General features: G+C 41.8%; 1 protein-coding gene across 5 annotated transcripts in view; it reads right to left on the bottom strand.

Annotated features, from left to right (window-relative positions):
- The window catches only part of Ctnnb1 (catenin beta 1), a 37,356-nt gene extending 12,777 nt beyond the window's left edge, over positions 1–24,579 (bottom strand). The window contains exons 1-3 of one of the 5 annotated variants that reach the window (XM_029554294.1): positions 24,368–24,579; positions 23,592–23,671; positions 253–313 (exon numbers count right to left, since the gene is read on the bottom strand). In XM_029554294.1, coding sequence (XP_029410154.1) covers positions 253–265 — 13 coding nt within the window. In that variant the 5' untranslated portion in view covers positions 266–313; positions 23,592–23,671; positions 24,368–24,579. Of the gene's footprint in view, positions 1–252; positions 314–19,710; positions 19,777–20,091; positions 20,260–23,591; positions 23,672–24,367 lie in introns of those variants that run through there. The other 4 variants (XM_008849435.2, XM_008849436.3, XM_008849434.3 and 1 more) reach the window with 4 other exon arrangements.
- Between the last annotated feature and the right edge of the window lie 3,377 nt (positions 24,580–27,956).

The raw sequence follows: 27,956 nt of genomic DNA, 5'->3' as shown, positions 1-27,956 counted from the left end.
TTTGAGAGATAAAGTCAACTCTGAGACACAACCAGGAAAGCAGGCAATGAGACAGACTACAGCTCAGGGCAGCCAGGCCTCAGAAGCAGCCGTACAGCAGAGCCCTGCACAGTCAAGGAGTGAGCAGACATGGGGTAAAAGGTAGGAGGCAGGCAGGGAGCGAGGAGAGCAGGAAGTCTGAGCCAGGCTGAACTTGCAGCCAGGAAGCAGATCACCAAAATTCAGTAACCAATACTTTATTACAACACAAACCTTGAGTAGCCATTGTCCACGCAGGATTTTCACAACAGTTGTATACTACACTTCAGACACCCTGAAAAAAAGTTAAGTCATTAAGATTTAAACTTGACTTGATTTTAATACAAATTACCAAGATGCTTGCTAAATACTAGACTATACCACCCCACAAAACCCCAATTCTCACTGACCATGTAATTTCCATAGAGACAAACCCTAAAACCATCCCATCATTGCTGAATTGTAGAGTGAAAACCATAGCACATACAACTCTTTTTTAGTAGAAATATAAACTACAAATGACACAGGATATGGACAAAGCTTTTATGCTAATGACAGTCAAATAAAGGGAAATTTATTTAAAACCAACTGCTGGGCTGGGCACGGTAGCGCAAGCCTAATCCCAGCCCCCAAGACATAGCAAAGGGATTTCGTTGAACAATCAGCTGTTTTCTGAATGAACACTGGGGCATCTACTGCATTTTCATAAAGCAGATGTTAGTGACTAGATCTTCAAATGATGATGTATTTAGCTTTATCTACTAAGAAATAAAATTACTTTTCAAAGTTTGAAGCATAAATAAAAGTACACTTGTTAATAAAATTCTTTCAAGTTTAAGCAATAATAGAAACACAAGTAATACCAAGTGGGATGACCTTATACTCAATAAAAAGTTTACATAAGCAGATATTTATGAAATATTTTATTCATTTTATTTTATGTGTGTTGCCTGCATGTATGTAAGTGTACCTGTGTTATGTAGTGCCTGTGGAAATGAGGGTGTCAAATTCCCCAGAACTGGAATTACAAATGGTTATTAGTTGCCATATGGGTGCTGGGAATCGAACCTGAGTCCTCTGCAGGAGCAGCCAGTGCTCTTAATCGCTGAGCCATCTCTCTAGCCCCAACATAGATGGATTTGAAGTGTCCAACATCTGTATTTTGTTCTTGTTGAAAATACTAAATTCATGAAAAATACTAAATCACCACAAAGTACAAGTTTAAGGGCTCATGATCCCCGGTGCTTCTACAAACAGAATTTTCTTTTTTGAAAAGTCTGCCCCAAAGAAGTCTGTCTCCCACTACAGTTTGATACACTGAGTATTTATTTACAAATTAACAGAACAAGATGGTTAGGCAAAGCTGTCTGAATAGTTCATGAAGATGGAAGTCTCACAAACTTTTTAACTTTTTCTATGTAAAGGAAGAATGTTGGCTTTTCCTGAAATCACACTTTTTTGTTGTTGTTGAAACTGTCTCACATTTAAGTCCAGGATGGCCTAACTCCCAGCAATCCTCCTGCCAGAGCCCTGTGAGCATCCAGATTTAAGTCACTCCTCTCACACTGAACTCTCTCATAATCACCAAAGACCATCCGATACTTGAAGCTGATGAGCTGAGGATGGAGCACTGCCTCAGTATCCACAGTACAAATTGACTCTTCAAAAGGCATTGATTGGCAGAAAATGGTAAAGGTGATCCCTGCCCAACAGGTATGCCCAACATTTTGTTTCAACAAGAGTGGAGTGCGATGCAGAAACTTTCCGTTTTTAACAAAAAGTCTCATTACTTACCCTGCAAGTGACCTGCAGATCACAATCACGCTGAAAGATGCCATTTCTGTGTTAAGGATGCTGTGTTAACTTGTTTTGTTGATCTTTGTTAGTGACTACTCTCCCAGCCCTCTGGAAAATGGGTTTCCTTCTCTAGTACCCAGTAGCACACTTTTGGAAAGAGACTTGAAACATCATCTACTCAAAGCTTCACCTCTGGCCAACGCAAAAAGGCTTAGAAACCAATTAGGGCCATTTCCTACAGATTGTGTGCTTCAATACATCTGACCTAAAGGAAAACCAATACTGTTTCCTTCTAATTGAGGCCCAGGCAAAACATTTTACCATCCCACTGAGTCACTTGTTCATGCAGGCTGACTTGGTAATTTGGGGGCATGATTTATAATAATTTGATGAAGTCCATGTTCTAAACTCACACTATCATGTTTAAGCTGGAGCCACCTCAACACTAAACATACAATGTATATATACACCAGCACTTAACAGTTTTTGCAGCACCCATGAGACTTGTTCTTGTTCCTCAGGACAAGCCTGTGAGGGAGGACAGATGGTGATCAGCAGGTGGATGAGTAACAAACTAGGGTGAAAGTGGGGGTGTCAAGGTCAACAGCAGCACACAGGCCATTCACCCCTCTATTTTTCTGCAGACAGATCCAATATAGAGATTGTAAGCATTATTCACCAAAAGAAATTGATGAATCCCTCTAGAGAGAAATGGAACAGAATCTTGCCCCAGTTCAGACAAGCAAAGTAGGACAGAGTCCTGCCCTGAGGAAAGATGTTCTCACTCTTCTGCTAAGCAGACACTTCAGGTCAAGGGCTGGGCTCGGTCCACCACACCCTGCCAATCATGAAGGGCCCAATCTTAGAGTTGACCACTAATCCATGCTTACTAATCATCACTGTGGGAAAACCCTCAGCATCACAGAAAAAAGCAACAGAAAAACAAACTGTGCAGTAACAGACAGACCAAACTGGGCTAGGAAGACTCCTCCCAGAACACACAGCTGGACAGCACAAGCAGAAGGGAGACTAGAGCCGCAGAACCACTTAAAAATGGGAATATTAATGCAGTAGCCCCATAAAACTTTCAACAAGAATTGCAAGTTCAAATAGAAACTGAAGTTGCGAAAATCTCCAAGAACATAGACAAAGACACAAAAGGAAAAAACAAGATGATGGGCCGAAGTGACAAGCAATGGTATTTTAGAAAGAATGTGAGACAGAAACAGGAGAACCTGCTCTAAATACCAGTCAAGATGGGAGAGGGGCACTTAAAAATCACCAACTACAAAATGCTTCAAGGCGCAGGTGATCACAGACTATAGATTCCACCATATCATGCTCTTAACAAGGATGCTGAGTGGGTGGCCACCTGTATCAGCCTCATCATCACCATTACCACCATCATCATCATTTTCTATTTAAATATACACTTTGTATTGTTTCCAATTATATAATTACTGAAAGCTCATTTCTTTGGATTTAAAGTACTTATAAATGCTTCATCAAAACCAACATGAGTACTTTGGCGGGGGGTGAAATAGGGTCCCTCTCTAGCCCCAGCTGGCCTCAATCTCACTGAGATCTGCCTGCCTCTGCTGGGACTAAAGCTTATTACCACACCTGGCCCCAACATGAGTACTCTTAGTATTACTAATACATATTTATATTAGAATTATTTTCCATGTTACCTAAATTATTAATCTTGTAAACGTTCTGAATTATTAACTGGGGTAACTTTGCTGCATATAAAGTACATATTATAAAATCACAGTTTTATAGTAACAGTTAATAACAATTCAATTTAAAAAAATGTGTACTAGAACAAAGCCAATTATTTATTCCCTGTATTAAAGAAAATGCTACTCTAATTTCTGCTTGACTCTAGCTGTGTGTTCTGGGAGGAGATTTTTCTGGAAGTGCCATTAGGGAACATCTGATCAAATGGTCCCCTTGCGCTTCCAAAATACCTAGAATTGCCTTTAGTAGCACCCCCTGCCCCAATTACAGGCAAACAAATGGCTATAAGAAATTGTTAAGTGGATGGGCAAGGAAAAATTGGGACATTCCCTAAATGACTCCTTCCTCCCCCACCCATAAAATAATACACACTTGCTGTTAAGTTTTCGCTGTCACTGTTTCTATAATATAAATCCTCCATGCAGTTAACTGACATTTTGGGATTTCATAAAATTCCCTGCTAAGTATTTTAAAATAAAAATATAAGTATCTGGATTGGAGCAAAGTCTAGTGTTATTTAAGTCTTCAACATTTAGTTTGTCCATCCTCAATTTGATTGCCATTACAGTAATAGAATAGGCATCTTCACATGAGAAATTTCTTAACTTCTACTGCCAGAAATGCTACCAGCACAGTGGGGCTATAAAGGCATTTACAAGCCTTGATCCTCAATATAGCTTCAAACACTGACAGAACCTAAGTTAATAATACAATGTCCACAGAATACATGACACAACTTACCAAGGGCTTATCAACAGTGATAGCAGACTACTTTTGTAGATATGTCTGTAGGAGATACCTAACCTCCCCTCCTCCCCCACAGAGCTTCTACATTCTCTTAAGTGTTTAAAACATTTTCAGGGTTTATTTTAGTTACATGTAGATGTTTGAGCTACCAGATTTTAAAAAAATATTCATTAATTCTTTGAGGGTTTCACACAATGTACTTTGATCATATTCCTCCCACTCTAACTCCTCCCTAGATCCACCCTCAAACCTAAACCTCCCTACCCACACCCAACTGCCTGTCCTGTGTTTCCCTGTCTTGGGCCTGGCGCCCTCCCCCACCCCCCAATCAAGTCCAGTTTTCATTGCCCAAATACTCCTGAGTGTAGAATCTACCCTGGAGTGTGGTCCACCTACCAGAGGTCACCTCCTTAAAGAAAACACAGTCCAGCATAGAAAGGGTAGGGTTCACGAGCCTCCACCCTTAGGTGACCTACTGACAGTGTGGGCTACTAGGAGAGGGAGAGTGGATTTTCTGTAAGGGTGTGGCCCCCTGGTTGGTGGACCATCCACCAGTATGTGGACAGCACGAAAAGGAATTCGTGGGCTTTAAAAAAAAAAAAAAAAAAAAAAAAAGACATGAAGCTAAGAGGGGGTAGATCTTCAAATACATTATTTGTATGTACGAAACTCTCAAAAAGTAAAAATATTTATTTTAAGAAAGCACACAGCTTTCCTCCAGCTTACAGAGTAAGTGCTTCAGAGCAAAGCCTTTGGGAGCACACCTGCAGAGATACCTTTCCTAACTTCCAAAAAGAACTGTACAGAGGAAATTTAAAAAGTCAAAGCATGCCAAGGCTTTACACCAGCTGCCTTGGTGAGGCAGGCGAAGAGAAAGGGAGAGAAACAGCTTCAACTCTAGAGCAGCATTTCGATTTTGTTTTTACATGGGTGCTTTGTCACAGCACTCTAGCTTATCCAGGAAAAAACAACTGAATACAAACAAGAAAATAGCTGTATTAGCATTCTAAGTTTAAAGAACAATTTTGAAATTAAAAAAAAATCTCTGTACTTTAAGCTTTTAAAATAATTAATAGAGCCACTCAAGAGACATTAAGTGTTTTGGGCAAATCAGCTGAGCCATAACTAACTCAAGCATCAACTACAAGCATAATAAAATCAGGTTGTAAGACTTTCTACGTCTTTCCACTGTATTTTGAAAATGGCGCACTGTATCTGTTTAAATTTGAGGACACCTGTTAACACTTTTATACCCATTAAGTGGGTTTTATTATTGAACAGAAAACTCAAGTCTCAATTTTTAATAAAAGGGGCCATTACAATTACACAAAAAACTACTTTCCTACAGAACAGAAAACTCTTCATTTATGCAGCAAGAGAAACAAAACAGAAGAGTAAGATAAAGAGGTCTTGTTTTTGACTAGAAAAAAGATACATTATATGGAGATGTCAGCTTTCTCTAATTTTGTTAATCAATGTACTACAACAAAATTCTAGTTATTTTTCTTTAAATCACTTCATTTTAATTAGCTTGCAAATAAAAACATCACACAGTTGGCTAAGTGGCCAACAGGAGCCCTTGCCCAGTCGGTGGGCTTCCAGCAATTAGAATGGCCATTCTGAAGCCCCAGAGCTTTGCTCGGGTTCTACACTCTCCCTATGACAATTTCAGAGTTCTTTAGAACTGAAACTTTATTCTCATGTTTATTTGGAATATTGAAGAAAATCTGAATTATGAGAAAAGGTAAGTCTTATATGCTGTGCTGGATAGCTTTAGTGTCAACTTGACACACCTGGGTTGAGGGAGCCTCAGTTGGGGAATTGCCTCTATTGGACTGGCCTGTGGCCATGTCTGAGGGGCACCTTCTTGATGAGTGATGTAGGAGGGCCCAGCCCACTGTGGGTGGTGACACCCCTGGGCAGGTGGGCCTGTGTTGCATAAGAAAGCAGGCTGAGCAGGGGCCAGGGGAGCAAGAGAGTAAGCAGCATTCCTCCACGGCCTGTGCTCCAGCTCTTATGTGCAGGTTCCAGCCCTGAGTTCCTAACCTTGGGCTCCCTTCCCTGATGAACTGTGACCTGGGAGATGTAAGCTGAATAAACCCTTTCCTCCCCAAGTTGGTACTGGTCAGAGTGTTTTGTCAGAGCAATGAAGAAACAAACTAAGACATATGCTATTAAGTCATCATCTACACAGCAGGTTTAACAAGTGCTGTACTACTGAAGACAGAAACAGACACAAAACTATAGTCATAAAAACAGACACCCAACTGTATGTAACATGGCAACCTCGCAACGGAAAAAGAGCCATTTCAGCTTCTTGGAGAGAGCTGGATTATTTGACTAAGATATTAGGAGAAATAGGCTTGATTTTCATCCTTATTTTACTACACTAAACTACATTTCATTAACACAGACAAAGGTAAAAACATGAGAACATATATAGATGAAACTACAGTTAAGCAGCCCAATGGTTAAGTGTTTTGAAAGCTAAGTGCACACACTCATGCGCACACCAATTTAAAATTTTGGGCAAATACCACTAAATGTAAACCAATTCTTAAAATGGTGCAACCATACCACCATTAAATGCTATTAAATCACTAAAATCCACAACCCACAAACAGGACAAATGAATACCTTCAAAATATATTGCAAGCCAGGTATACTTTATTCTCTGTACTTGGGAGGCAGGGCAATCTCTGTTAGGTCAAGGCCAGCTTGGTCTACATAGTAAGTTCTAGGGTCATTTGGGGCTATAGGGAGACCCTGTCTCAAAAAGACCATATATACATATATATGAATAGAGAGCAGAGAAAGAATAAAAAACATTTCAAAGAAAAAAATGGAAATGAGCAACACGTTTAAAGTCTTTGACTGTTTGTTTATCAGACTATTTTATTAAACTGGCAGAACCTCAGGCTTAGCTGGTACTCACTATACCCTCTAACAGTTCCATCAAGAACTCTAAAGGAGTCACAGAAGCATTCTACAGGACCTAGAGTAAAACATTCAGAGACAAGCTGGACTGAATAAATAATGATCTATGCATTGAATAGAATATTCAATCCACTCAACAGATGCTAAGTACTTTTTATGCTACTGGCGTAGTAAAAACAGAGTCAGAGGCACATCACTAGTAAAGCTGTCTTTTTTTTTTTTTTAATCTTTTTGAGACCGGGTCTCCTTATAGCCCCAGCTGGACTGGAACTCACTATGTAGACCAGGCTGGTCTTGAACTCACAGAGATCCTCCTGCCTCTGCCTCTTGAACTAAAGGTGTGTACCACCACACCCAGCTAAACAACTGCCATTTTAAAAAAACTGAACGAAATGGTATCTGTCCAAAATAAATCCTTGTATTAGTTGGCCTACTACATGTTAACCAAATACTGAATACAGCATTCAAAGTGTAAAAGCTAAGCAGGCCCATCAAAGGGGCTTTGTGTAGAAGATGTGGAAACTACTCAAAACTGCCTTGCATGATTCAAAGTCAAACTGCTAAAAACAAAAAGTATTCTCTCTGGGGTGGGAGTGGGGGAAGAAAGGGAAATCACGATTTTAGATTCTTAGAGCAGGATCTTATTTATGTAGACAAGGGTGGCCTTCAACTTTATTATCTTCTCAATAACTACTTAGTTAAGACTGAAATGTAGGTCTGTCCACAGCTTATGTCATGTGTCCTGCCCTGTCAACCCAATCTTATTTCCTACTCCTCCAAAGTTACAACTGGTTAAGTCGACACTGAAGATAAACATTAAGGAGTAGGTCTTTAGACAAGGGGCATCAATATGTAATACTGTAAAGATCTGCAATCCCTGAAATCACCACAGCCTATTGGGAACTTTCAGTGTTTCCACACTGTGCATAACTCCACACTGCACAGAACTCGGCACAGAGCATGCTGAAGACAGGAAATCCTGTATTTCAAGGTTCCAGATGTTAATCTCCACATCCAGAACAGGAACTTGAGTGGCAGGGCTGACAAGTAATTTAACGTTCCACCTTACATCCCCTAAAAATAACCTCTCCTTTCTCCACTTGCTCCAAATTTCACTTTCAAAACGTCAATGGATAAACTCAGGGTTCCACCACTCTTTAGTTCCTAACTTTAGCAAAGAGTTTAGCATATACCAAGTTCTTAAATATCAGCTGCACAATCAAAAAATAAAATGCTCAAAAAGTAGACAGTGACATAGACAAAATATGAGGCTTCAAATCAACAACTACATACAACCCAAGAGATTTCTTAAAAGCCTTCAGATCCCTGAAGGACTCACTTATGAAAAACATTATCAGCTAGAACCCAGGCCCTAACTTTCTCTGTGAAGCATCTGTAGTGAATAGGTCTTGTGGGTCATGAGCTCTCCATTACTATTCAACCCTGCTACTGTGTGAAAGATGCTGTAGACACAACACTGAGTGTGGCTGTTCACTCATGAAAACATCTGAATTTCACATGTCATGCGATAGTGCTCTCATTTGTTTTCAACCAAAATCATTCTTTAACTCGTAGGCCATACAGAAACAGGAGCAAGCAGGAGTTTCCAGTCCCTCATATTATACACTCTGGTGGAGGATAAAGGCAAATGAATTTACCTTTTAATTAGGCATATTAAGCTTAGACATGAAGATGTAAATGGAAGGGTTTTCAAGTGGGTTAACATGTCACTAAAAGAGGTGATGCCTTTTGTTTTCATGCATACCTTCAAAGCAGGTGGTATGAAAAACATAAAAGCCACATAAAAAATATACCAGGCCATTAAGACTAGTATGTTAATAAGTTAGAATTCAGGTTCGATACATTCAAGACTTTTAAATTCTTCTCAAGAACCTTCAAACTTGTTAAATGTTCTTCCTGCCAAACTCGTGGATCCTCCGTGCCACCTAACCAAGGTGCTCATCAGACTAACTAGAGCACAGAAGCATGCAAGACTGGACGGGCTGCTACAGGACCCTGCGTTGTACCTTTTCAACTGTCACACGGGGTGTTGATGCTGCACACCCCAAAGGGTTACAAGACAAAACACAGCCAAGCATTTACAAATAACACTAGAAGATAATAAAGGTTAAAAACAAGTGAAGGCCCCTGCTAAGATCCCCGATTCAGTCACCCTAACAGCAGATCCTTAGGAAGCAGCTATTACATTAAGACAAGGTTCCTCATCTTTATCCCCTTTTGTGTCCCCCATCAGCCATCCCAAGCTTATGAGATTCTCCCAAAGACATTTTGCTGCCTTTGATAGCCTTCCATAGTAATGGACCTTAAGAGCTCTGAAGTTCTCCGATACTTAAAAACTCTGAGAATATTACAGAAGGCTCAGTGAGCTAAGATTTTACTTTGAGAATGTGAATGCTTTTTGTTATTTCAACAAAAGGAATTTCAGGGAATAGTCCCTTGTCTTTGTTCTACTGCGAATCCAAAATATACCTGGAGCAACACATGAACACACCATTGGTATTTTTTTAATTTGCTAAATGGTACTGGAGAAGAAACTGTTCCACTGTTCCCTAAAGAAAGCTCTCCTATGACTTGTTCACTCAATAGGAGTTTGAGGACACAGCAATACAAACTGTAAAAGTAATGCATAGACTTCATTCACTTACTCAACAAAGATTTCAGCATCTACCACCAGGAATATTAACAGACAGCATGGGACAGGGACTGGAACAGACATGACTCTTGTGCTCTTCAGAAGGATGGATGACTGAGTAAACAAATACTAAGCATGCCACATGTACAAATTAAAGAGTAAGAGGGAGTGGGATGACAAACACTAGTGGAAGGTCCCACTGAAGAGCTGCCAGGGACTTTATGAAGGGTAATCTTCAAGCTGAGACCACGACTGTTGAAAAAAAAAAAAAAAAAAAAAAAAAAAAAAAAAAAAAAAAAGACCCAACATGAAGGAACAGGAACATTCCAGAAAAATGAAGTATATGTGCTAAGGCCACCTTCTGAACTCACTAGATTTGATTTTAAAATAAAGAGACTGATGAACACCTTCTATCCCAGCACTCTGGAGACAAGAGGCTGGTGGACCACTGTGAGATTATGGCCAGCCTAGTCTATATATTGAGTTCCCAGCCAGCCAGCTGGTGCTAGAGACCTTTTCTCAAAAACAAACAAACAAACAAACAAACAAACAAAAAACCCCAAGAAACAAACAAGGGTTGAGTGCAATAAGATAAAGTTGAAACAGCCCAATCCCAGAGGGCTTCCAATTTCTTGGAAGTATGCTTTCTAAGCATCACTGAAGTCAAAAAAGGTTCTGAGCGCTGTTCCTAATAGAATGGAAACACCTGTAAGAAAGTGGGCACAAACACTAGGCAGGTAACACCACAGCAGGTACACTAGGGTAGTAACAGTAGGCACAAAAAGTAGCCAGCCTGAAGCAATACTCTGGAGACAGAAACCAAACTGAATATAAGGAAAAAGAAATTTGGTAAGAGGAATTAAAATTTAATCTTGAGCAGGCAGCCCACCTAAGTAAACGAGTGCACTTCCAACACTGCACTACCCACCCTAATAGCACCCGTTACCTGCGGCTACTTACATGTAAACTTAGTACTAAAATTTGAGTTCTTCAGCCACACCACTAACTTTAAGTGCCCAACAGTCACAAGTAGCTGGAGGCTGTGATGGTGAGCAGCATAGATACTATTTTCCAGCACCACAGAACACAGCTCATTTGAACAGTATTATTCTAGAAGCAATAAAGGTCAATGCAAAATGAGATGCAGCCAGACAAAAACTAATGCATCCATCAGACCGGTCAAGGTGGCCGTCCAGTGACCTCAGCAAGAGTGTGTTCACCAGTGAGGCAGAATGTGAACTGGAGGGAATGCAAACCGAGAAGATACTTTGGGCTTTAAGTAAAAGGAAACTAAGGTGCCTACAAGTACCTGTCAGTCTCAGACTGAAAACGGAGGATCCAGTAACAGAAAAGACAAGCAACAAGTTATTACTTTACAGGTGATTATCATAAACTAATAATTGAGGTCAGTGTGATACCTTTTTGCAAATATAGGCAAATATAAGATTTCAATATGGACAGAGTATCTGACAATAGTCAGTCCATGAAAATTTCATCATGGTGGAGATAAAACAAAAAGGCCGAGGAGCAGGGGCTGTAGGTGTCAAGCAAGTCAATGAAGAGACCTGTGCTATTAATGAACAGAGTTAAACCTCTAGAGGTTCCATCCACTGCTTTAAATAGGACTTTTCTAAATACAGTGCTGAGAATGCATAAGCCTAATAAGCAGCGAGACCAGTTTGAAGGCCTTAGCAATAATCTAGGCCAAAGATTAAGAGGCACAGCCCTAGCAATAAAATGATTAAATTCTGGATATACTTTTAAAAAGTAGACAAGATTTGTAGAAAAAATTTAGGTACAATGCAAACTGTATGGACATAACTGCAGTGCTCTATTTAACCAAGGTGGGAAGCAGCTCTGGCAGAGCTGCGAGATCAGCTTTAGATTCACTGAGGTGCTTAAGATACCCTAGATGTGGGAAAAATAGGAAGCAAGAATCTACAGTTCAGAAGAGAAACCAAGGATGGGGAGTAATTTGGAAATCATTAGCAAATAGATATAAATAGCATTAAAGTTAGATAGCAAATATAAACATCAAAAAAGGACAAAACCACCAGCTCAGCCACTCAACAGAGGTAAAGAGATGATGGAAAAAGCAAGATCTGCCAGCCAAGTGGGAAAAAAGCTAGCAGTCTTAAAAGCCAAGTGGAAAAATGCTAAGCAACTGTAGTAACTGGGTTAATGCTACAACAAAGTGAAAGAAGTCCAAAATTTCTAACACAGTGGTGGTGGTCACCAGTAGGGGTGGGGGTGAGGAATCATTTCAAGGTATTTACCTTAAAGACTACAGTGGTAGATGAAAAGAAAACCATGAGGAAGATTCTTTGAATGGCATGAATCACAGCCTGGTTGGTGCTGACAGGATCCAGGGCAGACTGAAGCCACAATGCAAGGAGAGATAATGCTGGACAACACAGTGAGCACGAGGAGATGCACCCAGTGCGCACTCAGCCAATATCACAGTTCATCCTGAGAGAGACTGGTGGTGGTGGGGGGGGGGGGCCTGCGGAAATTCTTGCAATTATTTTATATTCTTAGCAAAATAGGAGAGCATGGACACTGATGTGAGGATTGGAGAGGTAGTGCAGGCCATGAAAGGCTGGGGTGCCTGAAAGGAGATGAAGAAGGGGACAAGGGGAAGGTGTGGCTGAGTGAAGGTAGGAAGATTACAGGAGGAAAAGGAAGCAGGAACTAAGATCGAAAGTTCTGGAATGCAAAACCCTAAGGTTTCTGTCAGGACATGACCAGGAATGATCCAAGGGTGAAGTCCCTTAATCTACCTCTGCTGTGAGCACTCCCCAGGAGAGAGCAGAAGGGGAAGTGTAGCCATCAGGGGAGCAGCCAGGCTGCAAGGAAAGAGAACAAAGCACATACTGATAACGTCTAACATTTGCTGGTGATCACAATGATTGGATTTCAAGAGACATTAAAAAGCAGGCCACCTCCCCCCCTCTGCAAAAAAACAGAATTAGTCTTGGGACGAATAAGAGTAACACAGAAGAGCCAATACCACAAGTAACAAAGCCCTCAACTTGTCTGTGTCCAGAGAATATGCCCTTCACTGTAAAAGTGCACCCTGGTGCAACTAAGAGGGCAGCTAGGGCTCCAGCTGAGCTTCTAGTTGAAAAGGTATCCAACAGTCCTTTCAGGTCACAGAAATATAACGGGTGGGGTGGGGCAGCAATAACACGAGGCTTGCAACACATAGGTAGAGAGCATTCTTCAGACATAATCAGTGCCCTTCCAAAACAAGACCTAGTTTTACTTCATTTTGTGAGATTACTTTAGCTTATGAACCAAAGTCTTATTCTGAACGAAGAACCTGAAGCAACCATCCTCCCTCAGCCTTCACAGATAAGGATTACTGGAGGGAGCCACACTCCAGGCACGACCCACTTCCACCATCTTCCAGCATCCTGGGTTCATCAACACCACTGCAGCCACCATTATTCCAGCTGAGTGTCAGTTGATCTGGTATTCCTAGACATCTACTCTCAACTTCCTAGTCTCTTTTTTTTTGGGGGGGGGGGAGCAACTGAGGACTCAGGAAAAAATGACAGCACAATTAAAAGTAGTTAGCAATGGAGATAAACTATCAGACACGAAATTATAAAATGGCTAGGATAAAAACTAAACAAACATATTAAGCAAGATGTAAGATAACTGAAATACTAAAGTTATGAACGTAAAGCGATATATGTATGGGATACTCTTTCCTACTGTTTCTATTTTGTCTCTAAATGAACCATAAACTAAACCTTACCTGATGTTGCTACATTCTTTCACTGGTTCAGAAAGGTGTAAAGTCAATCTCCAAAACTTCCACCTTTGTCCTTAAGCCACTAACTATACTTAAAAAACAAAAGAACATTCTGGAAACCCCTTACAGCTCTTCCTGGGCTGACTTTGTATTAAAGAGAACTGGGAAGCAGTTTGCAACTATCATGCTCAAAGTTACTCCAGCCATTTAAGATCTTCAAACTACACTACCAAGAAATTCTGCAGTAAACCTAAGTCCCCATATTACCACCACTCCTTAAGCTTCCTGAAAACCCTACTGATAAAGACATATTAAGCTGACTGACCCTAACTCCAGGGTTCCTGCATTTTTACTTCCATTTCAGTAAATTATCAGAGATAAAAATCAGTCATAGGTTAAAATTTTTATGATGTGAATACTTCAGAACTTTAAATAAAGGTTATAAATCACAATTTTTTAAATGGTTCCATGTATCAGTTATACATCAGCTTAGAAAAAAATCCAGTAACTGAGTTAAATCATAAGTAAAACCAGGAGAGTATCAGTGTGAATTTTTTTTTTTTTTTTCAAATAGGAGAAAATGGAAAGTGCTTGAAGCAGCTTTGCCCAGAATCATTCAAATGATGTGCCCTTCTCCTCAAACCACCATGCCACGGGAAAAGGCAAGAAAAAGAACCAAACAAAAAAGCAGTCTTCTAAACCAATTTTAAAAAAAAATCTGATCAGTAAACTTCTGGAGCATCAGTAGCCAGGCATGGTGTTGCACATCTGCATCTCTGTACCCTAGGAGCCAAGGTAAGAGATCCCCTGTTCCAGGCCAGCCTGGACCAGTCAGACCCCATCTCAGAAAACCAAACAAAACAAAAACCAACCCTTTACAGCAGCTCCAGTAAGACACATGAGGATTCTGGGATGGGGTAGGATGCCTCTAAGCTAGCTGGTTTATTTAAGATTTACTGAACAGCATCTCACACCTTACCTTAAGAATTACAGTATTTTCTGAAATACTTCCTCAGCACTAGCTGCTTTTGTAGAAGACTGGGGTTGAAATCCCAGCACCCACCTGGCGGTTATCAACTGTAACTCCAGTTCCAGGGATCCGATGCTCTGACTTCCACAGGCATTGCAGGTGCACGTACATACATACACACAGGCAATATACTCATATACATAATTAATTTTTTTAATTTTTAAAAATAAAAAGAAAATCCTTCTGTTGTTTGCTTTGAGATGGTCTCACTCAGATGGTCAGCATCCCTCTCTAGTGCTGGGATGGAAGGCTGAGCACCAGTCAGGCTCCGATGCTTTTTCCAAACACCAGCTATATACTGCTTGCATTTTCTGGCCATAACTTGCCATTTAAATACAGTTAACTTTACAAACTCTGGAAGTGAAAAACCTTGTTGGCAGAAAGATTCTGCCAACATGAATTAAATTGCCTGCACAAATATATGTTGACCAAAAAGTCATTAATATGAGCAAAATATATTCACTTGATGTTTAATTCAACTTTGTTTTTAAGTTCTGAACTAGTCTTAACAGTTTAGCTGAAGACACTTGGGCTTCTGCTGAGAACCAGGACATGGTTTAAGGGAAGCTCAAGATCTGAGGCTGACACAGATTGTATACACAGAACTCATGGGAATTTGTCCAGCATTTAAGTGCCTTAGCACATTAAGTTTGGAGACTTCTGTTTAAAAAAACACTTTAAAGAACTAAACTTAAGATGGTCAAGTAGCAAGCAAGTTACCTCTCCTTGTTTTTCCTTGGACCAACCTGTCTTAATTCCTGGATTTGTTTGTATTTCTCACACTCCACAAGTTAATAATTTGGATAGTGTTCAAAGTTTCTATCTATCACCAATTGAGACAAGGCATTTTCCAAGTGCCTAAATAAACTTAAGTCACTAGCTAAAACTTGTAAAACTTTACAGAACCAGCCATTTCAAACAATCTTTATAGAAACCTACCCCAACAGTACTACTGTATAGGTTACAAACACCTACAGTGTTTGTAAAATAGCAGTCTGCCAATACATACATTTAGTTTGTGAAGAATGTTTTAAGAAGTTCACTCACTGGCTGGAGAGATAGCTTAGTGGTTAAGAGCACTGGCAGAAGACCCAGTTATAATCCCAGCACACACATGGCAGCTAACAACCATCCATAACTCCAGTTCCAGGGGATCTGACGTCCTCTTCTGTCCTCCATGGGCATTGTATGACATAGGTGTACTAACACACATGCAGGCATTATACTCTTACATGTTAAATAAAAATAAATTAATTAAAAAAAGAAGTTCACTCACTGAACAGTCACAACACATTGAGCAGTAGATTCATCAGGATTTCCTACTCCTCCGAGAGTGAAGAAATGCATGGTCTGCCAACAGAGTGGCTGGAGCTACTGAAGACCAGCCACTGCTAAACAGAGCCCTGGCTCTTCCTTCAACTTGGGCTGGTCCACAGGGCTCCAGGCATTTATGCTCCCACTCCTACCATAATGCAATACAACCACACTGCTTGTGAAAGCAAGCATTACAGTGACAGAGCTTGAACAAATTGTAAGCCACATTAAATAAAGCAAGCAGCCAATTTCAAGAGACTGAGTTCCTACTAGAAATTTTTTCAGTTAGGTTTCATGCATGGAATTTTGCTGTTTGGTTTTTGAGACAGGGTCTCCCCCTTTAGCACCAGATGGCCTAGAACTCTATGTAGATGAGGCTGGCCTCCCAAATGCTAGGATTAAAGGCATGCAACACCGTGACACCTAGCTATATGCATGCAATTTTAAAGAGAACTTTCAAATCTAGACACCAATTGCCACACAGTCCTTTGTGAAATGACACTTGATCATTTAAAACACTCCACATGAGCACATACATTCCTTACACAGTGAAATAATTGTTTCAACAAAATTATATTATGCGCTGAAGGCAAAGTGGATCAACAACAGTTATCTTCTCTCCCTAGATTATCAACATTCTATTTAATTTCAACCATTTTTTTCTAGAAAGCAGAATTTAAAAACAAAAAACTCTATAGAGCACTCTCCATAAATTGATCATTTCATTTCTAAAGCTAACTTGGAATATTTTATTCCTGTCACTAATCTGATCCAAAACAAATATTTTCAGAAAATAGTGGCACTAATAGAAAGGCCAACTGAACTGTACCACAGGTCTCTAGAGGAAGGTCTTCACCAGAGAACTAGGTATAAGGGGCTGTGCCTGCAGATGCACCGCCACTATCTCATGGACACCTTGAACTACATACCTATCACTTATTCGTGTCCCACAACTGATTTACTACAGACTGACAGATCACATCTTCATGCACAGCTTCTGTGAATTTCCATTTCTAAAAGTTGTCAATACGATCAAAGCCATCCTTTACTTCCTGAGGTTCCAGAGTGTTTGGTTCACCATATTTTAAACTGAAGTCCTCTTTTAAACAGCTCCCTGACTTTTCTCCTGCAAACAGGGCAGAGATGATGTCTGATGCCAGCTGCCAGCCTCTTAATGGGTAGTACTGATATGGGTAAGTTTGCATAACTGATTCTCCCTCGCAGGAATTATTCATAATACATTCCATGAAAACTTGCTGGAATAAAAATAAAACCGTATATTATATCCACTGGAGGGCACTCACCAAGACCAAAGCATGAAGGGAAAACAGGTCCTCACAGGGCTTCCTGCTGCCTGAACTGAGGGAGGCTGGTGGGAAATGTGTCTGAAGAGGCAGTTAACAGGCTAAGAAGGTGGTTAAACCTAATACAATCCCCCTAACTCGCTGAAGGGCCCTTTTTCCTTGAGGAGGATGCAGATCACTCACATTCTTCAGGAAGTGTTTAGGCCCCAACAGATAAATCAAGGTTTCAAACCAAGTCAAGCTCAGTCTTGCTTTCAGGAAACACAAAGGCAGCTTTCTTAGTCAACAGAGGAAATAAAGAACTTTCTCCAGAGTGGAAGGAATGAAACCCAACAGGACTGAACCTCAAATTCACTTTCAATGGACACCAACTAGGTGTTTTTGGTTTGTGAAACCGGAAGGATGTGCTTATCTCTTCCTAGGAGCTTCATTACCACACTAGGCACAGGGCACCTGAGCCAGCACCTCCGAGGGGCACAGGCTGCTCCTCACAGGCTGACACTGCTGCCCTAAATTTACTGGTCATTTTTTCGAGCTGAAGATGTTTTTCAGTGAGGCTGGTTTTAACAACAAATACATAGTTGATATAAAAGGGACAGTTAATATTAAATCAGCCTAGACCAACCACCAGGGAAATAACGACCCCTCCCAAGTGAGCAGACCTCTGTCCACCTTAGCACTCCTTTCAATTTGAATGAAGAAGGCGCTTCCACACTCCTTCAAGGGCTTTGATTCCGTTTACAGCTATGAAAACGGTATTCAAACTTCTGCATTCCCCTTCAACAATACACGCTGTCTACGCCTATGTTAAAAAGGCCACTTAAAAAGGCGGCTGCAGTTTTTCTAAGCACATATTTCAAAGTTCTGTTAGAGAAAGTCCCCTCCCTCCGTTTCCCTACAGACCTTAAAGGAGGCATTTTGAAAACTAGTACATTGCCCTTCATTTACATTCCAATCATCAGTAGAACAGTAACTCACTGCTCAAGTTTGATACATTTTATAAGCACTTTTCTATACAATAATGTACAAAAAGTAATCAAATGACAGTACGTTTTTTAAAAACCTCTCTATTTCTTGTCACCTGCACACGGCTAAATGCTTCGCTATTTGAAGCTGGTTTTCCTACCAACTCTCAAGGGGCTGCTCTGGTCTCTGGGTGGCTCTCGGCCCCAGGATTCACGGCAGGCAGTTCCAGCAGGGCTGAGCCTTCGTCAGCCGGTTTCCTCCTAGAGAGCTTCAAGTTTGAATGGTCTCAGCGCTCCTTTAATCCTACATTTCGAAAAGACTTCCGCAAGTTTTTCAAGTTACTGCTGCCTTCATTTCAGGGCCTTGTCCACAAACATGGCCTTCAGAACAAAGATTAGGTCAAATCGATGAATGAATATCGGGGGCGACTTAAATCAAATTTTATCAATTGCAAAAGAACACTTTCAAATCTTGGAGGCACTTTTTAAAAAAAATTCCAGGATTTTGAAGGTTTTGATCCTCAAAACGGCAAAATAAAAAAAGCTTCCCCATTACACTTATGCCAAGAATTTAAGGGGATAGTAAACAGCAGCATTTTTTTAAAAACATGAAAAAAAAATCGCGCAAGCTGTATTACGTGTTTTTCGGTACAGACGAAGACATCGTAAAGTATCGATGTTCACAGGTGACAAGTAAATAACGAAATGGCTTCCTAAATCCCAGACAAAACGCGCTGCAACTTCGCCATGTGAAAAACATGAGCCGAGACTTGAATCAAAGGCAGAGCTGCCATCGCTTCAACTTGCCGTCTGCTCTAAGCCACCATTATTCACGGCACAAAGCTCTCATTTCACTAAAACCACTCCTGGGCTTCCTCTCGCCGACCTCCGCATACCAGCAGCCGAGCCGCGCCGCATTCAGCGCTCAGCAGCCGGGGGGGAGGGGAGCCCAGATGTCTGGAAAATACAAAGTGGGAGACAAAGCTCGCTCCCGGCCCGGCAGCCAGCGCAGGAGACCCCGACGCCGCCCCGGGCACCCGCAGCCCAACTTCCCAAGTCTGGGCTCCAAGTTCCGTCCGCAGACAAAACCCTCCTCGCAGGCCGCTGCAACTCCACCTCGCCCGCCGAGAGAGAAGACGCGCTCGTTAAGCCCCTCCAAAAGCCAACCCCAACTATGTGCACAAGCCTTCATCAGTTCTGGACCAAAGCGACCCAACCCAGGAGCGACCCTGCGGCTCTCGCAGCATCACTCGGCCACCGCGAGGGGTCGTCGCTCCGTCCCTACGGCCCCGTTGCCGCCAGGGGTGTCGGCCGCTGCACCACCCCACGCGAGTCCAGGACAGAGCGCCACGGATCGTCAGTGCACACGCTTCTCCACACACCCCGCCCGCGATACCCAGAGTTTGGGCGACTCCACGTCTAAAGTTGATGGGATGGAAACTCACAGAGCGCTGCGAGAAAGAACCGACGTGCCACATACTAAGTCTCCAAGTGGAGGACTCGCCAGAGTCCCCGGTGTCCGCCCGCCATCCGGGGAGGCGCCCGCACCCCAAGTCCCCGCCGGGGCTTCGGGAGGCGGAGTCCCCGGCCCCACCCCGCCCCCGGCCGCATCCCGAGCCGGGACGCGAACCACGGTTCCCACCCCCCCCACCGCGGGCCTCAGTCCATCCGGGCACCAAGCGCGCGCGCGGGGAAGCCAGGCCCGCCGACCGGGAACCAGGCCGCCCGGGAAGCGAGGCCGGCACTGCGCGGGCCCGGACGCCGCCCCCGCCGCCCGACCCGGCCCGCCAAGTTTCGCTCCTCCGCCTCCCGCCGTGGTCCCGCACCTCAGGGGACCCGGCTGCTCCCGCCGTGGGCGTCCGAGCGTCCTCGGCCTGCGCTGGCGGCTTCCCGGCGCCGTCTCCGTCTCCGCCTCCCCTGGCCGCGGGGTCTAAACGCTACAGACGCGACCGCTACAGAGCGAGAGGCTAAGATGGCGCCGCACGAGCCTCACTTATAACTGGCGCGGCGCCGTGTATCCTTCCGCCTCCGGCGCGTCGCGGAGCAATCCGCAACGCAAGGATGAGGGGCGGGGCCATCCCGAAAGTAGTTCCCCGTTCTTGGCCACGCCCGCCTGGCTCCGCTGTGAGCCTGCGCGCGGGCTCGAGGGGCGGGGCCATCCCGAAAGTAGTCCCCGCCCGCCTTTCCTCACAGCGTTCCTGCGTGCGGGCTCAGCGGGGCCTGGCATAGCCAGGCGGGTTGGGGCTTGGGTGAGGGGAGCGCGCGCGCGCGAGCGGGAGGGTCCCCCCAGCCCCCGCCAGGGCTCAAGTTCAAGGCCAGGGCCCGGCACTCTGCCAGCGCCGCATCCCTAAGTCGAAGCGCGGATTCACTGCACCCTACTGTCCGCATGCGGGTCCCGCTCCGCCTGAACCCCGACTGAAACCCCGGGCCCAGCCACCTTCTCGCCCGACTCCCGGAGGTTGCGGAGTCTCCGTGTACCCTGGCGCCCACAGTCCGACAAGTCCCCTCGAGTGCCTGCTCAAGGCACACCACCAGAGGAGCTGCTCGAGGTCCAGAGTCATTGAGTGCCATTACCTGATCCCACCGGGTGTCCGCATCCGCTTGTGGGGATATTTTCGAGAAACTACTGTTTCACTGTGTTATTCGAGAACTCGGAGTGTGGTGTTTATAGAGGCTACGTATGAATTGGACAGCCTCTAAATATTTTCCAAACTATTTTTCTCTTCTTCCAGAACATTTTCTGGAAGTAGGCTGAAGTTGGGTGTACCCTTGGAAATGTCCCCATTGTAATATTGCAGGATTGGCATTTGTCAAAACTGGACCGATTATGATCGATTGGCTGTCTCCAGTCTATTGTTTTATAATTACGTTTGTCCCAAAACAATGGCTAGAGTACCAAGGGCAACAGTGAAAGCTGGGTGCTTTCATCCCAGCACTATAATTTGTGTTAACAAATGAACACAGGTTCTGGCAGGAAACCTACTCACTGGCTCTGAGGCAGGACTACTGCTGTCCGGCCGGCATCTTTAAAATAATTAATTTTTCTATCTTAAAGATATCTTTAAGTCAACTGCTACCTCCACAGCACGTCTGAGTGGGACCAGGGTGAAAGTGTTCCACCCAGTAAGGGATACTCAAAGACGGCCATTGTCTTCTACAGTGACTTTCTCCTTTGCATCTTTGCTAGGAATTCGGTGTAGCAAATGCAGCTGCTGTTTGTTAACTTGATCAGTCATACCTCAGGCAGATGGATCAGAAAAGGGTGTTTTATCACAGCAATGTAAGTGGCATGTATGTACAATCCCTGATTTTAATGGTCAGATGCAGAGTTAAAGAATACTTGGTTGATTTGATTAAAGTCATGCTTTTGAAATCAGGGGACTGACAACCGATATTAGAGTTTTAAAGAAAAACATGCTTGCTTTTCTGTGTTCCATTAATTTTTGCAGAAGGCACAGTCTTAAAACTGATTAAGACACCACTAAAAACCCTAAGACAAAGGCACCTTTATGTTAGTATTCTTCAGTCAGTTGTCAAAATAAAGTGATCTGCTATAATTTCAGTATTTTAATCTAAACTCAGAATTAAAATTTTCAAGTCTTGTTGATACTTTAAACAAAGCATGTTACTAAAGGAGGTGTAAATTTTGCAACAATGCAGAATGCTGTTTTTCTCATCAAATGTAAGTCTGAAGAATTACTGGCTGACTAATCTAAAAACAAGTTAGTTCAAATTTAAAATGACTTGGGATTTTTATATGCTTCTCTTAAAAAAAAAAAACACTACGTTTTCTCACCAAAAACTATGAGATGAATATAGGACAATATCATTAAACCAAACAGAAACAGCCTCAGAATACCTAATGAATAAAGAAACCTGCTACTTTTAAGCTAATTTAAAAGTAAAATAAAAAAACTAATGAGTGAAATAAGTATTTTTATAAAAACTAAATGCTAAAACAATTGACTTTGAGTAAAACATTTCACAAAAGTAACACTTTTTCCCTTCAAAAGTCAACCCAATGGGTTTGATATATATTAATTCATTTTGTGAAATGGCGACCAACAAATAACTTCTAAATTTCCGGCTGTGTTCCTAGAAACCAAGCATCCCCAGCTGGTTTAACAGAAATGTCATTTGTCATACAATCAGACCACTAGCAGATCAAGCTTTAACTACACAGAAGGTGAGCAAAGAGGGTCCTCACTAAAACACACCCTTTTGAATTACCTTGACACAGAAAAAAAATGTCCAGCTTGTTTTTGCACTTTGGACAGAAATATTAACAAACCAGTGTTGTTGGAATGGTCCTTTGACTTTTTGGATACTGGAGTGTCTCAAATCCATTAATTACACATTTATTGAACACCCAAGACAGTGAGCTTCCTTTGGGGAAAATAGAGGACTGGTTCCTTCTGATTAGACACCGTTTAAAACTGTGACAGTCCACCCTCCTTGACAATTAACAGAGCGATGGGAAAGCAAACTGAAATTAGGGTGTGGTTCATTTTGGTTTCCATCCCTATCCCCTTAAGACAAATCCTCTCCCAGCAGAAAGGTAACCACAGAACAAAATTCCATGCATTTAAAAATAGCCAATCTTGAATCTCTAAGAAGTTCTGTTAAAAATTACTTGAAGACAACATGAAAACACTGGGCAAAACAAAATCATCAGCTCTTCCTTTAACAGTTCATCAAGTGAGCTATTTGTGGATCCAGACTTTTGATTTGCAATACATCATCTTGGGTTCAATGTTTTTTTTTTTTTTTTCTCCAACTGAACAAGCTAAACAGTTTATAAATACCTCTCCTTAGACTACATGGTCAGCTATTCTCATACACAGAAACCATCTAGGAACCCACTGGGCAAATTCCATGGGAGAGCCAGTGTGGAAAGCTTAAAGCTCATGTACAACAGAGCAAGGGAGGGGCAGGGAAGGTGGCAGGAGGCAATGGCCATGGAGGTGGCTGTGGCCTGGTCCCTTACTTAAGCCGGACCTTCTTGTTGTTTGCAATTGTGTGTTCTCCAGGCCTTCTTTGGCTTACCATTCTAAAGAAGTGTTTTAATGGCTACCGTAGACTGTGTTATGGGGAAGCCATGGAGACATGATCTGTGATAGGCAGAAGACATAGAGGTATATGTTTCTCAGGTTTCTAAAAACTAATAATGCAGATGCCACTGCAATGCTAAGAAAGCAAGCTTTCATACACATACTCCCAATGTGCGCAAAGACACACAAGTCCTCTATTAAAAAATTCAAAATGGTTGCAGATATTTCATTCACAAGAAGGTTAAAGGCATTTCCCATCGCAAGGATTAACTTACCGGAGGACTCTGGAACTGCAGATGTGCACTGCGGCAAAATCCTAAATTCATCGAAAAAAATCATTTCTGGACTCCAGCTGCTAAAAATAATAGAATTATAGTAAATCATGGAGAAGATGAAAACAATCCATTTTCGCATTCTAAAGTGTTCGGGGGGGGGTGGGAATAGTCTTTTCTTTTAACTCATTTCTTAAACAATGCAAATTTTAAAGTAGCTTTTCTTTTCCAGAGCATGCAGCGGCCATGAAATCGATAATTTTTGATCTTTCGGTTAGTAGGCAACATGGTGAGCTATGCACGGACGGCAGGCAGCAGACATGTTCTTGTCAGCTAAAAATTTTCATATTGTTTTTGAATCCATTGAGATTTGTGGAATGGAAGAATCACCGGGTTTTTGTTTAGCTTGCACCAGGCTATGGGGGTGGGGGGAACGCAAACCCTCAGTTTATCGACATATACATGTCGATTGCTTTATATATTAAAAACAGGGGGTCTTACTGGATCTTAAACAAAAAATTATGTAAAAGGAGTGGCTGGTGTGATTATAATCCCATCATGCAGGTCCACGGTTCCCATTTAGTGAAATTTCGCAGAGGGCAACATCTTAAGAACATCCCTGCTGTGCAGAGTGAAAAGCATGAACGAACCAAAGACAGAATTCATCTGTGTTTATATTTTACAAACAATGAAAAACCTACTCTTTGTATGCCTTTTCCCCCCATCTTATTATTTCATGAAAACTGCCGCATCTTCCCCACCCCCATCCAAACACTCACCACCCCAGCACTGCAGAATTCCGTCTCCCTCTTGCTTGTCCTTCGTCTTCTTTTTCGCTTTCACAAATTCTGCACGCGCCATCTTTGTGTGGGGTGATTCTTTGCTAATTTCACTTACCCATTCTCTTACAAATCAGTTCAGAAATAGAAAATTACAGTGCACTTTGGGGGTTTAATTTGCCTGAATTTCTTTCAGTCTTCCCTTCTGACATTGGAAAATGGAAACGACAGGGGGGAAGCCCTCCAAAAAAGAGATATTTCTATTATTGTCATAACCTGTTGTATACAGTGGTGATAAAAATTATTATTAACATAATAGCAACAGCTGCAGCCTAAATAGAAGCTATGAGATAATTAATGTGCTACAACAAATTAATTTGCTGCAGGTGTCTCTGTTGTGAGCTGGGTAACCCAGGCCATATAAAGTCTAAATACAATCACACCCCCCACACACATACACACACTGAAACAAAATACAGAACAGATTGTTCAGCAAATACGGCTGTTATATAAAAAATTAGAATCCTCCCCCGTCTTTTCTCCCTCCCTCCAACAACTCAACCCCAGTGGTTTAGTTGTCAGTGGATGGGTAGTGTTCTATGGTGTGTATGTACCACAGTGGCATATTTAGGCATATGGAGGTTTTGTGCTGTCTAGTTTGGAAAACATATGGACCGGCTATAGTGGGTTTTTTAAAATTAAAGATAGCCTATCATATTTTAGAGCTTCTTTGGTTTAAGAACAAAAATTAACTGTAGACTAGATATACAACTAAGAAGAAAAATAAGTGTTGAACAGTTCCTTGTTTGAATTAACAGTTTTTTAAAAATTACAAAGATGGTGCTGTCAGAAGGCAATGTGTGTACTGTGTGGCCCTCTTCAGGGATGTGGCAGAGGTTTTGTGGTTCTTCCCTGCTGTAAAGTTGAGTGGTTTTAGAGCGCCGTTGCTGGTCAGATCACAAGTGTATGCCAGAAATACACTGTATCTGGGTAGCCCCTACAGGGGCCTGGAGAAGGTCACAGTGCCAGAAGCAAGTGTCCATTTTCTATTTTATACCTCTCAGCAAAAAATAACTTTGGGCCTGAAGAAGTGGAGGGATATACTGATTGATTTTTTTTTAAAACTACTTGGCTAAAAAAAAGATCACTTAAAGATACAGTCATTTCTGATTTTTTTTTCTCCCAGGAATCCTGCAGAAAGAAATGTTCTCTCTCTTTGCATTGCAGCCTTAATTTTTTAGTTTGTTTGTTAAAAAGCAACACACACAAATGCAGGTAGATAGATAGATAGATAGATAGATAGATAGATAGATGATAGATAATCATGGTCAAAATTTTTAAGGCTGTTATCAAAATTGGTTTCTCATAGGATCTATACATTTTAATATTTTGATAAATTTCACAAAACATTTAGTTCTAGAAGATTAAAAATTATTCAATCATATTATTCCACTTACACCCATAAGTCACTCTGCATTTACAGAGTTTTTCTTTAAAATGTGTTTCATTTCTAATGCTCTTTTCAGGAGTACAAGGGATGCTCTGAGCCATCACCATCTTTTACACAAAGGTACTCTGTTTATCACACCTCTTCTTACACGGGGACAGACAGGCATTTTATTCTTTCTTTTGTTTCTATCAAAGCCTTTTCTTTGTAATGTATTCTATCTAGGCTGCTCATATTTTGAATTTACAATTTGAATTGGGGCGGGGGAGGAAAAAAAGAGACCATATTTGTGGGTTTTTTTTTTTTTTTTTTTTTTTAAAGAGGAGAAAGAAATAGCTAGTTTTTTGAGAGATGTGGGAAAAGTTGACAAGCAGGAGATGCACACATATGCTGGGATTTTCTCGTAATTTCTGTGTGAACCCATTCCCATTCCCAGATGAGGCTCTGAAATCATATAAGCAGTATAACTATGAAATCGACGTGGGGAAAGACGAGAGCACTTTAATTTCTGTCGCTTCAAGGAGTCACCCACTGTAAATACGTCTCATTCCACTATACATACATTCTATGAGGAACTAGACTGCAAGTAACGGAGTCGGTCAGTGCCTGATGCTCATGTCTCCTTTCCTGGTCATGTTCTTCTTTTTATAACATAATCCCAGTTCCTCCGACCCTTCCTCTTAAGACTTCGGTTTCAGAACACTTACTTCTGCACCACCCATAGAAGTGGCACTGCACATGTTCAGAATCATTCTTTTAAATGGTGGTTACAAAGTGATTTGTTTGGGGTGACTTGTTACATAGGGAAAATGGACTAACCAGAGCAAAGAGGGGTCAAATTTTGGCTTAATTTTGACAGTCATGCCACACTTGCAGGTTTATCCTGAGCTTGTCTTAAATTTTTCTGAACATTTTAAATTGTGCAGCTGCATAGTAAAATAATTTTGTAGTGTACCCCAGATGTATGTTTATTTAAACTATGCATTTAACGCTGTCAATATTTGTATTACATATCAACAAAGCTTGATTTGTTTTAAGACAAAAAGTAAATCTAGCAGCTGTATTTTGTTTCTTTAGCCTTCTGGCTGCTCACATGTGCCTTTGAGGTTCTGTTCACTCCACTCGGACCCACTGAAATTGTTTCTGTAGTCTGCGTCAATGAACCTTTTTGCCCATTCACTATCTGTTCAATTTGTTTTTGAAACTAAATTGGGAGCTTGATTGACTGTGGTTGCTGATCGCTGCAGAATCCTTCGGGGAATCACACCTTCATCTTTTCTACACACAGATTTAAATGAACTTCCATTGCGCCATACTTCTATCCACTACTCCTAATCTACTAGATAGAATATGCACGTTTATGGAGCCTTCTGCGTCACTAATTTTTCTTGATGGATTTACCTCTTTAGTATGTATTTGCAAATATCCTGTGTCTTTTTCTTTCTTTGTACTTTTTTTATTCTAGGGAAGTGAGCAGTGAGGACAAAGGATGTCTTTTAACGTCAGAAGATTCAGAAACACCTCACTTAAGGGTATTTGCCTCATTAAAATAAAGGGGACCTCATGGTCTCCATTTCACATGTGTGGAAAGTGAGACTTAGAGAAAGCAAGAGTTTGCTCGGATTAGAAGCCATATTCAGTACCTTTCTTAATGCTGCAACAAAATGCTTGTCAAAAGCAACTTAAGACTGGATGGGTTTGTTTTGACTCAGTTCCAGGGAGATGGCTCAGTTGGGGGAGTGCTTGCTGTATAAGTGTGAGGATATGAGTTTGATCTCCAGAAGCCATATAACAAAGCCAGGCATGGTGACTTACATGTATAGTCCCAGCATGGTGGGGGTGGGCAGTTAGGGAAGGGGACAGGCAGAGCTTTGGGGCTTGCTGGCCAGCCAGCCTGGCCTGCTAAGTGAGGTTCAACTCAGTAAAAGATTTTGTCTCAAAAAACAAGTTGGACGGCTCCTGAGAACTGAGGCTGTCCTCGGGCCTCTATATGCATGTATACTTGTGCACACACATGCACACACACACACACACACACACACACACACACAAGAATAGTCATCTGTTGAATTAGAATCTGTATGATAAAAGCTTCTGCAAATTCAGCACTGCTGTGACACATATTTATGTCTTACCAACCCC

Source organism: Nannospalax galili, unplaced genomic scaffold (genome assembly GCF_000622305.1).
Source record: "Nannospalax galili isolate Female #2095 unplaced genomic scaffold, S.galili_v1.0 scaffold443, whole genome shotgun sequence".
NCBI lineage: Eukaryota > Metazoa > Chordata > Mammalia > Rodentia > Spalacidae > Nannospalax > Nannospalax galili.
This window is presented reverse-complemented; position numbering and strand designations above follow the sequence as displayed.